The sequence below is a fragment of the Apis cerana genome, linkage group LG11 (assembly GCF_029169275.1).
Source record: "Apis cerana isolate GH-2021 linkage group LG11, AcerK_1.0, whole genome shotgun sequence".
NCBI classification, from domain to species: Eukaryota; Metazoa; Arthropoda; class Insecta; order Hymenoptera; family Apidae; genus Apis; species Apis cerana.
In genome coordinates, this window is record NC_083862.1 from 4,062,663 (window position 1) to 4,075,955 (window position 13,293).

The 13,293-nt window shown below is 22.6% G+C and overlaps 2 protein-coding genes across 3 annotated transcripts in view; one reads left to right on the top strand and one right to left on the bottom strand.

The window, feature by feature from the left end:
- Positions 1-8,938, top strand: part of LOC108001230 (laminin subunit alpha) — a 42,712-nt gene extending 33,774 nt beyond the window's left edge. The window contains exons 14-21 of the mRNA XM_062081447.1: positions 4,038-4,575; positions 5,621-5,716; positions 5,802-6,002; positions 6,077-6,243; positions 6,406-6,648; positions 6,732-6,891; positions 6,985-7,212; positions 8,073-8,938. Of these exons, the coding sequence (XP_061937431.1) occupies positions 4,038-4,575; positions 5,621-5,716; positions 5,802-6,002; positions 6,077-6,243; positions 6,406-6,648; positions 6,732-6,891; positions 6,985-7,212; positions 8,073-8,341 (1,902 nt within the window). The 3' untranslated portion in view covers positions 8,342-8,938. The remainder of the gene's footprint in view (positions 1-4,037; positions 4,576-5,620; positions 5,717-5,801; positions 6,003-6,076; positions 6,244-6,405; positions 6,649-6,731; positions 6,892-6,984; positions 7,213-8,072) is intronic.
- A 256-nt stretch (positions 8,939-9,194) lies between these two features.
- LOC108001236 (E3 ubiquitin-protein ligase NRDP1) lies at positions 9,195-12,397 on the bottom strand. 2 transcript variants are annotated; one of them, XM_017062159.3, is made up of 3 exons: positions 12,136-12,397; positions 11,092-11,679; positions 9,195-11,026 (listed from the first exon to the last, which is right to left on the bottom strand). In XM_017062159.3, the coding sequence occupies exons 1-3, from the start codon at positions 12,223-12,225 to the stop codon at positions 10,757-10,759; spliced, it is 948 nt and encodes a 315-aa protein (XP_016917648.1). In that variant the 5' UTR covers positions 12,226-12,397; the 3' UTR covers positions 9,195-10,756. The 2 variants fall into 2 exon arrangements, with proteins under 2 accessions (XP_016917648.1, XP_016917647.1); XM_017062158.3 differs by having other exon boundaries at positions 11,092-11,697.
- Positions 12,398-13,293: the final 896 nt, after the last annotated feature.

Consider the following 13,293-nt stretch of genomic DNA (forward strand, 5'->3'; position numbering starts at 1 on the left):
TATTAGATGTGATATTAGATTTTAATTAAAAATATGTTATTTTGTTTAATCTATTCTAATAATTGAATAATTATTTTTTTTTTAATTGGTTTTAATTTAAATCTATTTAAATTGAAATCTAATTAAAATGAAAATTCAATATCGATTTAGATTTACTTCTTAAATATTTTGCATTATAAGATTATCTTAAGTTTTATAAATATAACTCGTCTAAAACTTAAATAATTCTATTTTTTAATATTATGTTTAATATTTTCAAACATAATAATGATATAATATAAACATAAATGATATTAAGTTTAATATGAATCGCAATTTATTATTTATTTTTTTAAATTTAAATCAAATATCAATTCAAAAATAGTAGTCAAATCGTAATATATTAAATATATATATTATTATTATAGAAGACAGATATATAATTTGAAACATAATTTTCTTTTGTTTTTATAATTTATTTTTTTAATTACATAAAAATTAATTAAATAAGTAACTAAGAATAATTAATAAATTAGAAAATTTTTGTTTAAATTCACACTTTATATCTTCCATACCCTTAAAATTGCACTCTTAGCGTACTTTTTTTTAAGGATACAATTGATACGAAAATATTTATTAAGAGATATTTAACAATACAATGGATTTTTCCCAAACTTAAAGATTTCTAGTGTATTTACTATCTAAGTTTGCATTTTTTGCAAAGAGAATTCTTTGAAAAACTTATTATTAATAACACGACACAAGTAATTAGCTACTAAGATTATAGACAAGAAATATTTGCATAAAAATGTGCATTACATATGTTTAATTTTAAAAATTTTTTTTTTTTAAAATAATTTTGACATTTTCTGCATCTTATAAATTTATTTTATTTTACAATAAAAAAACATTTATTTTATTAATATGTTAACCATTACATTATGTATTTTTTAAAAAATTTGATTTTCAATTAAGTTTAAATTAAATTTGAGTTATTAAAGTTAAAATTGTCAAATTTAAAAGAGAAAGATAATTTAATTTTATATATCGTATCACTTGAGTACGAAACTTTTAAGGAATAGATCTACAACAATATTGGATTATTTAATATTTAATTTTAATTAACTTCTTGGCCAATTAATCAAATCCATTTAATTATTATTTGACTTTCGCGAAATGGATGGATAAAAAGAAATAATATATATATATATATAATATCTAATCAAAATTTAATTTAAATTTAATTTAAATTATTTTAAATTTTATTCAGATATTTATATATGATATGTGAGTTAGAAAACATTTTTGCGTATTATATATCAAAATTAAAACTGAGTGATCAAAATAAAATCATAAAAGTGAGTGATTAAAATATATAAGAAAAAGTTGTTCAAAATAATAATAAGCTTGATAATATATTTCAAGAGGATTGAAATCGGAGAAGCGATCTCTATTCTAAATAATTGATTCTATTTTAATTATTAATACAACGAATTAAAGAGTGAATAGTTTAATCAAGAACTTATGCCTTAAAAATTATAATTCGAATTGTATATAAATTCATGGTTTTTGAGATACTATATTGAATCTTATTTATATACATAGATGTGTCTATGATAGTATGATAGTATACATTTAAGATGACCATCATTTATTTATTATTTCTATAAACATACCACATAAATAACACTTAAAATGTATAATAAGTAAATTGATACCATACTTATCACTATTTCATGAAAAAATAATATAAATGATGATCGGTAAATGGTGAAATAATCAAAACGAGCGTGATTCTATATAAAAAAAGTTGAAAATATATAATAAAATTTTTTCATATGATCCTTTGTTTTTGATCTAAATTTATCGATTTTAAATTGACTTTAAATTTGTCAAATACATGTGTACTTAACTATAATCTAATACATCTGATTATAATTTATTTTCTTGATTCAGATTTGTTATACTAGATAATTAAAAATACATAATAAAACAAAATATTAATATACATAAATTTTATTATTACAGAAATTGTTGAAAATATTGGCCATTCATCGAATATACAATTGTGATTTAACTAAATTTCTATAGATATTTCCTAGCTATTTTGCTGTTTTAAATGATTGAATATGATTCTTTTCTTTAATTAATTAAAATTTGTAATAAATAACTGATTTAATATGAATCTATTTAAATTTGATTCATAAATAAAAGTTAATTCATATGAGGTCAAGAGAATATGATGGCTCATCAATCATAACCAATTCGACCAATTCAATTTCTTTTAAACAAGTTATATCATTTAAATGTAAAATTTATCATAATAGTTAATATTCTATTTTATTATATATATTTAATTATCCAGTACAGTAAATACAAATCTGAATCTAAGGAGAATAAGCCACATCGAGATATATTAAATCAAGAAATAATTACGTGTATTTGACGAATACTTAAAGTCGATTCTCTTGAAAGCAAAGCTTCGTACAAAAAGATTTTATTTTCGATATATTATTTTTTTATATAAAATCATTTCTTTTTCGAAGAATTTTTCATTCTATCATCAGTTATTCTATATAAAACCGGGTAATTGAAGTTACAACAATAGAAAAACAACAAGTATAAAAATATGAAACTGATATAATTATAATTTCCGTTAAAATTGTTTTATATTTTATATAATTATTTCTAAATTCTCAAGATAGATATATTAGTTATAATATAGTAGTTATATAATATTATAATATATAATATAATATGTTTATAATAGCTGATATTAAAATTAATAAATAATAGCTTAATATTATATTAATATTATAATTAATCAAGAACTTATAATTAATATTATAATATAAAGCTATCATTTATTAATTTATTAATATCAGCTATTATAAACATATTATAATGACACTTAAAATAAGTATAAGTATTGATGAACTAATATTACATTGAATAATGATTTAATGTTACACTTAATATATATACATAGAGAACTTAAACATTCTGCAAATGCGCGAAATGCTAAAATAAAATATAAAACAATGGATAATTCAAATTATAATGTCTAATGATAGCGATATTAGCGATATTATGCAATATTGTTACTGTAATTTCGTCACTCAAAATTTTATTTTATTTTTACATTCCATAAATCCGACACATCCATGGAATCTGTATAGAAAAATATTATAAATTTGATGATTCGATTTGATTTCATCATTATTTTAGATGCCTATTACTATGATGTATTTATAAAATATGCGATGGTGATAGTGAAGCATATACTATCATGGACGTATATATGTAGATAGAATAGTAATAGGCATAATTTTTATTAATATATTCGAAAAGTATAGTTCTACGGTCCGAATCATAATAATTATAATCTTTGAAACATAAGTTTTCAATCAACTTATGCTTTCTAACTCATTGTTTCAATAATTATGATGTCAATTATCATAATTAAATTAGAATCATTATTTAAATATAAAGAGATTCAATTTTTTTTATTTTTAATTTAAAAACTACAATAAAATTTCATTAATTATATGCAATAAGTTCATTTAATAAATTTACTAATTATTTCCACTATTTTTAACTTTTTAAATAAGTGAAATTTAGATAACTGGATTCAATCATAGATTTAACTTATTTTTTGAATTATATAGTATGTTAGTCTATTATGTGCAAAACGTATTTATTTTCATTCGTAGCAATCATGCATATAATTAAAACAATGCTTGGCACTAGGAAGAGTTTAGGTAGAATTTACTTAATCGATTATTGACGAAAATTTCGTTTTAATAAATCGAGTTCTGTTGTAAATAATATAAATTGAAAATTATATTAAATAAGTAATGTTAATATTTTATCTATCAGAATCTTACATAAAGATTATATCAATAAGCTTTTCGATGTTTAATTGCCGTTTTTTCGATTGAGACATATCAATCATAAGCAATAGATAAAATATTAATTAATATAAATAAAATTATATATAATAATGTAAATAAAAATTTTAATAATTTAATTTTATTATTATTTTTTGTTTAATCTAGTTTGCAAGTTTGGTGTCTTTCGAAGAAAATGCACCCGGCTACGTAAGATGGCACAATATCTCCGTGCCAAATGTTCTTCAAGTGAATTTGAAATTTAAGACTTTAGCGAATGATGGTTTAATCTTTTACGTAACTGATCATGAGAAAGGTGTAGTTAGCTATTTATCTCTAATTGATGGTGTACTTGTCTTCAACAGTCAGGGTGAGGAATTGCGAACGAGTTTTGCGAGCATTAAATTCAATGACAATGAGTGGCATGTAATCACGGCTACGCATTCACACGACTCTTTGAAACTTGATATCGATGACACTAAGAATTTCAGTTCTGACATAGAACCGCCTGTATTGCAAATACCTTACGGTAGTTTGTATATCGGTGGTTTACCGGCTGTCTTCGGTATTCCTGAAACTGGAGCTATGACCCCATTTGTCGGTTGTATCGGAGATGCAACATTGAACGGTGTTATTGTCAATTTCGCGAATACGACAGAAAGACCTCATGCTCTTCTTGGAAAGTGCAAATTAGGAGATCCATCAAGTAAATAATTAATATTAACATTTTAACAATTAAATTACAACATATTTGTCCATTATAAACTCGAAATTAATCGCGAGGATATACATAATTATTATAGAAACACAAAATTCTAATTTTATTTTATTTTTGTTATCAATGATGAATGTAGACATGGCAGTTGCTAAGTGATGTCTTTATTATAATATGCATCTATTCTTCGATATTTTTTGATATTAGTTTGAATGAATTTTGATCTGATATTATCAGTATATGCTAAAGACATAAAAAAAGATTGATATCTTTTTAATATCTATATATAAAAATATATATTTTCAAAAATATTATTATCCATTTGCTCTAGCAAAATGCTTTTAATACTATTTTACAAAGATTTCGATGTCTAATAATCTATTTAATAATTTTCATTTTTAAAAGCAATATTAAATTTTTTTGCAGAATCTTGTATAATAAAATAAAGACATATAAATAAAGTTATATACATTTAAATGTATATAAAATAAATAAATGTATATAAATCAAATTTATAAAATTTAATTCGCAATTCATTATAATTTTAATGTTTTTTAATAGACATTATTCGTAAAATTAGATAATTAAACATTATTATAAATTGTTAAGAAATATGTTTTATTTATAATATTATTTATTTAATTTATTATTTATTTTATTTATTTAAAATATCAAATAAGTATATTTTATCCGTATAAAATATCGAACGATTTTTGATTTATTATAATATTCCTTTAGAATAATTTTAAGAAATATTTTAAGAAGTATCAAATTATTTAAATATCATTAATAGAATTGGTATCGATCTGAGCAGCTATTAAAAAACAAAAAGAAATAATCCAAGAAATATATTGTATTGTTTTGATATAATATTATTTGTTTAAATAAAAAAATTTCCTTAATAGAGACTATTCTTGAGTATTGTTTCGTAAAAAGTGCTCGAGTATATAATGTATAAATAATTAATATAATTAATATATAATTATAATAATCAAAAAATTATATTCATCATTTTAATATACGCATGTACTTATAGCTGCACCATATATACCTGAGCTAGAACCAGATGTACCTCCACCTCTATTGCCTACAGAAAATCCAGACGATAATATCGAAATATCTACTCAGATTAGTAAGTATAATACAGCATATATTACAGCAATAAAATAATGAATGCGATAAAATAATCTAATCTGTAATCTATTAAATTTCGTTAGACATTATCGATGTCGATTTAGATAAGGGAACTGATGAAGAGGAACCTACGATTGAAGGTCGTCCTAATTATCACGATGAATTAACTACAACTACTGAAGTTACTACTACAACTCAGAGAACAACTCCGTTATACGTTGATCAATGTCAATTGCCATATTATCCCACTGTAGATCCTGATATGGAAAATGCTTGGCGATTCGGTATGATACCGTGATGATATTTTAGATTAAATGGAAAATAATAAATTTTAATTTAAAAAATACTTGACTTATAGGCACTGCAAAAAACAGTAGATTGGAATACAGATCATTAAATGGCAGATACAAGAATGATTACGATTTCCAAATCGATATCAAAACAATGGCCGATAATGGAATCATTTTCTATACGGCGGATCATACTAACCACAATTTAATAGCTTTGTATATCAACAATGGAAAGGTAAAATATTAATTTGACATAAAATTTCAAAAGAGCATCAAAATCAAATTTTCATATAATTTAAATTGATCTCTACAAATTTTTAACACAATTATTAATTCATGCATAAAGAATTTAAAAAACTGTATACGTTATTTTTATATATTTTAAATTTTTATTAAGCTGCATTATAAATTTGATTGTGGAAGTGGACCAGCTCTCTTAATTAGTGAGACGAAAATAAATGATAACAAATGGCATATCGTGATATTTAAAAGGAAAGGAAACTATGGACAATTAATTGTTGATGAAGATGAAGCAGTTACAGGACATTCTCAAGGAACAATAGAAGTTATAAATGTTAGTCCTCCGTTCTATGTAGGAGGAATACTTCAAAACATGTCTAGTAAAGTTCTTGATATGATTGTGAGTAAATTAGTATATAAATTATACATTTAAAAATATATACTTGTAACAACTTTTAACAATTTTTTAAAAATTGTTCTCAGGGTATGAATGATACATTTAAAGGATGTTTAGGAAACTTTATGGTGAATGGACAACCAGTTGGTGAGCCTACAAATAAAGTTGGTGTAATTCCATGTTCAAAACAAGTTGAAGAAGGATTATTCTTCTTCCCGGGTAACGGTAGTAATCTATATAAACCAAGTGCGTATTACATAATGATATATATTGATAATAATTGATTAAGTATTATTAAAATTTGATATGATGAATTTTAATTATAAAACATTATTTTAGTGGATAATTTCGGTATCGGTAGAACAGTCGACATTCAAATGGAGATTAAACCTCGTTCAACTTCCGGTCTCTTATTATATATTGGTGGGAAACGAGATTATTTGATCTTGGAAATGATTAATGGAACTGTGACATTTCTTGTTAAAACACATAAAGGTTTAATAAAAACTTCTTTTGAACCAACATATTCAAATTCTTTGTGCGATGGGAAATGGCACAATATTCGAGGTAATATTTAAATTTAGTTTACAATATTATAATATATACAATTATATTATAATAATATTATTAATAATATACGATTAAATTTTAATAAAATTAGGATTCAATAATAAACATAAAAATTATAACTATAGAATAGAATTTTTCTTCCAAGAATTAATTCTATGAAGTGAAAAAATATAATTAGGGCAAATGAAATAAACAATATGTTTAGTTAATAATACAATTTTCAAAAGGATAAAAAAAAATAATTATGTGGAAAAAAATTTTATCTTTAATGATTTTCATCTTATCTTTATGAAGATTTCAATGGATAGATATCAATGTTAATAGATTGAGATTAATCCATTTAATGAATTCAAATATGATATAAATTGAACCTTATTAATAATCTTAAAAATTTTATTAATCATTTGGTAAATCATATTAGATAACTATTGATAATATATATATTAGTAAAATTATATAATATATAAATTAGATTGTTATCATAAATCCGATTTACATTTATTTGAATATAAAATGAAAAGAATTTTTATAATCTATTAATATTGCTTGTAACTAATAATATGAGATGAAAAGTATAAAAAATAAATTTTTTTATTGCATTTTTATTCTATAATTATTTTCATATTATTTTTATAACTATTTTTATAACTACTGTAATATATTGCTTTTATCCTGCTATTTTTAATTATTTTTATTTTCTTTTGTTATTTATTATAATTATTAAAAATTAAAATATTGAATAATTGATGAAAAATAAAGATAAGAAATTAAAATTTAACCGAATATTACTATTATAAACTTGTTTTCTTTTTATAAAAAATGATAATGAAAATAAAGTTAATATATTTTTTGTACAGCTGTTAAACAGAAGAATGTCGTACTCTTATCAGTAGATTATAAAGCAGCCGCGCCAGGAATTGGCGGTAAAAATGTAGCGGGAAGTCTTATGAGCCATCAAATCTTTATCGGTGGACATCCATTGCTTGGAAAGAGATTACGGGGAAGTATTTCGCAAACACAATATGTTGGATGCATTACTAAGATTCAAATCAACATGAAATCTATAAATCTAGATCCTGAGCATGCTCATGGACATGTTATAACAGGCATATGCTCAACGATATAATTTTTAGCAATATCAGTGATAAAAATGCACTTAAAATTAATTAACGTTGTAATTTTCTTTTTTAATAATAGTCTTCCAATTCATTTTTAAGTATCATCAAAAAAAAAAATTATAAATACAATGTTATATAATTTTCGCTCATTTTTATGAAAATGTTATGTTAGTATTTTAAGTATCTAAGATAGTTGTTCAAAAATAATTGAAAATAAATTAAAATTATCGGATATTAAGTGCCATATCTCAGGGTCCAGCCATCTGTATTAAAATTTTGAGAAAACTATATATTTTTTAATACAATTTTTCGAGAAATATGCAAAAAAATGAAATTTTCAATAAGTAGAATTTTATTCCAATGCACAAAAGACTGAACGGTTTTTCCACTTCTTGTTGTGGAAAATAGAACGTATTCCCTACTGTGCATTCATCAATGGCTATTTATATAACACTCGAATAAGTTAAGTTGTAATTCATATTAAGGGAATTAAAAGTTTTTGAAAAGACAATACGAATCGATAGTTATTCAAAATGCACTGTAATACATAACCAAAGAAAATTATCTTATATAATTATATTTCATAATAAAAATCTTAAAATTTATAGTATTGTTAGAAGATTTTCTATCTTTTTTGTAAACATAAAAATATTTAGAAAAATTAAAACACAAATTAAATAAAAGTATTTACAATATATATTTTTAAATTTTACGTTATTCATATATGGTGGGAATGTAATATTTTTCATTTATTTTGTCATTTTATTATATTTTATTGCATTCTTCTTAGTAACACCGACGCTAGATCCTGAAAATTTTATAGCATACGCGAATATATGTAAAATAAACTATTATATCAAATGATTTACAATACATAAAATCAAATTTATTATAGATATAACAACTATCAATTTGTATATAAAATTGTGTACAATTTTTTGCGTTAAAAAAGTTTTGAGGAAAAATAATTTTCAATATTTAATGCATTGAGTGCTAATAATAATATATTGTAAAAATTTTTTAATTTCTTATTTGTATTAAAAACATTTTTTATCATTTTTATTTTTCAATATTATCAAGAAAGTCAATAATATTTAATAGTTAAACATATACATATAAACATATAATATATTATGTATATAGAAATAATGCATGTATATACATATATGTGTATAATCCAATATAAAAAATTATAATTTTTATTATAAAATGTATACGATTACAAAATATAGAAACTACTTAGTACTCAATGTATTAAAATTCTATATTTTCAAAGCTATTGAAAAATGTTATATAAATAAAGATAAAAAGAATTATATGCAAACATAACTCATAATTAACATTAATGTCCAAAATAAAATATGTAATATTGCCTCATGTATTAGTATATATTAAGATAAGAAGCTGCGTTATACAAAAATCTTACATTCAAAGATAATGCAATTTTAAAAAAAAACTAACTTATTTTGTAAAAACAAGTAAAGATTCAAAAAACTAACTTATTTTTAATGCATTTGTGCAAAGACAAAAAAGCAGAACTTTATTATATATTTATTTAAAAATAGCTAAAGGATCGAATGTTCTACACTAATTCTTGATATATATTTTTTATACAATCAATTTTAAAGGAAATGATATTAAAAAAATTCATTAATTTCATTTATCATATGCTATTAGTTTAAAGTAATATTTATATTATTTTGTGAAAATAGCATTCTTATCTTGTATAAATTGTAAACGATATATATGTTCGCTCAGTATATTAATTTATTCAAACAATCGTTGTATAGGATGTTTATTTCATACGCACTTTGAGGTGTTTTATTAAAATCATATAAATAATGTTGGGAAAAGAAGAAATTTTTCTCCATTCTGATATTTGATACTTATTTTTTAGAACACATTCAAATCTTAATAGTAGCAATTACCATATTGATAATTTCTATATTTTTTTCTTTCTTACTTTTCTAAAGCATTATAATAAAACACTTACAGACTTCTATGTAAAAAATTTCCTGAAATAGTTGACAAATAGTTAGTTTATCAGATGATAAACAAAAAATTCGATTTATAAAAATGTACATGGAATTACGTAAAAAAAATAGTTTACTATTTATCACGCAATTTCAGGAATTTCTCAATGAAATAGTATATCACAGTATAATGATTCAGACAATTAGTTTTTTGTGTGTGGCAATTGCGTCTGTACAATTGTTTATCACAAGAGGCATGTCATTTGTTTCTTTCAATACTTTTAGAAAGATATCTTGCAGTAATTGCAAGATAAATTATGCAAATATTCCAATATCTGCATAAGTACTAAGATATTCCATGCATTTTCAAGGTTAATCACAATGAATATAACAAATAACAAAAAAGATGGACAAAATATCTTGGCATGCATGGTACATTGGTAGAAAATTTTATTCTATGCCATGTGCAAAAATCATCACTAATCCAGGTTCAACCATCATATCTTCTGGCATATGTGTATTATCACAATAAAGAACTAAAACTGCTTGTTTACCAGGGACTCTTTTACAAACATAATTATCATATTGTCTTCTAGAATTCTGTCTGGTTTCAAGGGAATTTAATCCTGGAGGCCATTTTCTTTCATGACAATTTTCCATTAATTCATCAATCACATGAGGTGGACAATTATATTCTGATAAAGTTCTTTTTATCATAGTCTGTAATATTATGTTTAATTAGTTTATAGAATTACGTAATAATATAAATTTATAAATTACAGTACCTGTAATAACTCATCAGGAGTGGAAATCATTCCTCCCCATCTTGTTACTCTTGCTCTAGGAAGAGTAGCAGACCATCTTACAACTTCGTCTCTTTCCATCTGATCAGCAATTGCACGCATTGCAGGGTTTGAAACTCTCAATGCTCTCATAAAATCTTTTAAAAGATGTATTTCTCTCTTATGTTCATTTATTTGAAGTTGTTGTTCACCTAATTCACGTTTCATATCAGCAAGTTTTTGTTGTTGGGAATGTATAATGTTTCTAAGTTCTCTCACACAATTATGATCTTTTAACTCATTTTTGGGAATAATAAGACTACATCCTTGTTCACAAAGCATTGGTCTCTTAGGATTATATTCACATTGCTCCAAATGTGACACTAAACTGTCAAGCTTAACTATGACTTGACATCCATACATAATGTTATCACAACTAATACAAAGACGGGCCAATAGATTTCGAAGTATTCTTGGAACTGCTCTAAGCTGAGCAGATGTAATTGGTGTACGATCCAGTGGACAGGTAGGTTGTCTATTTATCCATTCATTAATACATGTACGACAAAAGGCATGTTCACATACAGGTGCCTGCAACATATTGTTCACCTACCAGTTTTTAAGCTAAGCTATATAGAATTTGATATTAAATTTTAAAATATATAATAAATATAAAATATTATTCTACATAATTTGTTAAAAACTAAAGTAAAATTATTAAAAAATCTATATCAATCTTATTTATAATAAATAAAATCAAAATAGTAATATTTATAGGTATTTTGACAGAACGGAAGTCGTAAAAATTTAAGCGATTGACATTAAAATCAATACTAAATATTTTAACCAATATCTTTTATAAATTAAATTCTTGAATACAATGTATAAAAACAATTATCAGTATACATTTGATAATATTTAATAATCAATGGAAAATATAATAATCATAAAAATAAATCGATAAAAAGTTAGGTTAGATTTGTGTAAATGTATAAAACTAGTTTATTAAAAGTATTTAATCATAAATGGACGAAACAGAAATAATACCTGTACAGGATCCTCAAGGACTCCAGAGCATATTGGACAAACTAATTCTTCATCAACTTCTCCTTGAAAGCGGTTCACATCGAACCCCATAATGTGAACTGAGTACAATAACTCGTCTTCGTATGTAGCGACGAGCCTCTTCTATAAAACTGTAGATCCAGAATCACAAATTCGATGGCGTACGACGTGAAAGCTCCAGAAGTATACCGTTACTTTCCTTGAGCAGCACGCAACGTGACAATAGTCACTTAACGCATATGTATCAACGCATATCGCAATTCTATTTGTTCGAAATTTGATGATTTTTATTATATACAATTATTATAAATCATCATAAAGTTGAATCAAATTTTTTGTTTGAATTTTTTAAAATTCATCTTTTAAATTTTTTGAAGAAAGAAAAAGAATATTGTATGATTATCGATACATTAAATTTTAGAGAATCGTATATAATATTAATAAATTTTAAAATATATATAATTATATTTTAATAATTGTTTATATTATAATGAATTTTATATTTTTACTATTATACTTTTTTAATGTATAATAAAAATATAATAAAAACAATTAAAAAATTGTAATTCACTTTCAAATTTAGTTGCATTTTATTTAGTTGCATTATACTGCATCTGGTAAATTTAATACACTTTCATTTTAATATATGTTCATCTCTAAATAATTCATATTTAGTGATAAGATATTTTTGATAATATTTATTAATATTTAAAATAAGAATTGAAAACATTAACAATTATTTATTTTTAAATATATTTTTTTATTATTCATTTATAATATTATATATAATATATAATAATTCTCATTTTTAATAAGTTTTTTTAAAATTATTTAAATAAATTAATAACGATTTAATTGATATAAATAATTGATAAATATTTTGAATATATAATACAATATAGAGAAAATGAATCATCTATAACTTGTTTCATTTTCATTATCTTTTAATAATATCTTACTCTTCGTTTGATCATTCACGAAAAATTTATGTAGTTAGACAAATCTATCTATCAAATACTATCCTATCTATGAAATCTACTATCCTAATTTTCGACTCTATCGAACATGATAAACATCCTCAGAATTAATTGTTAGCTTATGTTATGATAAGCTTATGTTATGTTATTATGTTTTGATAAG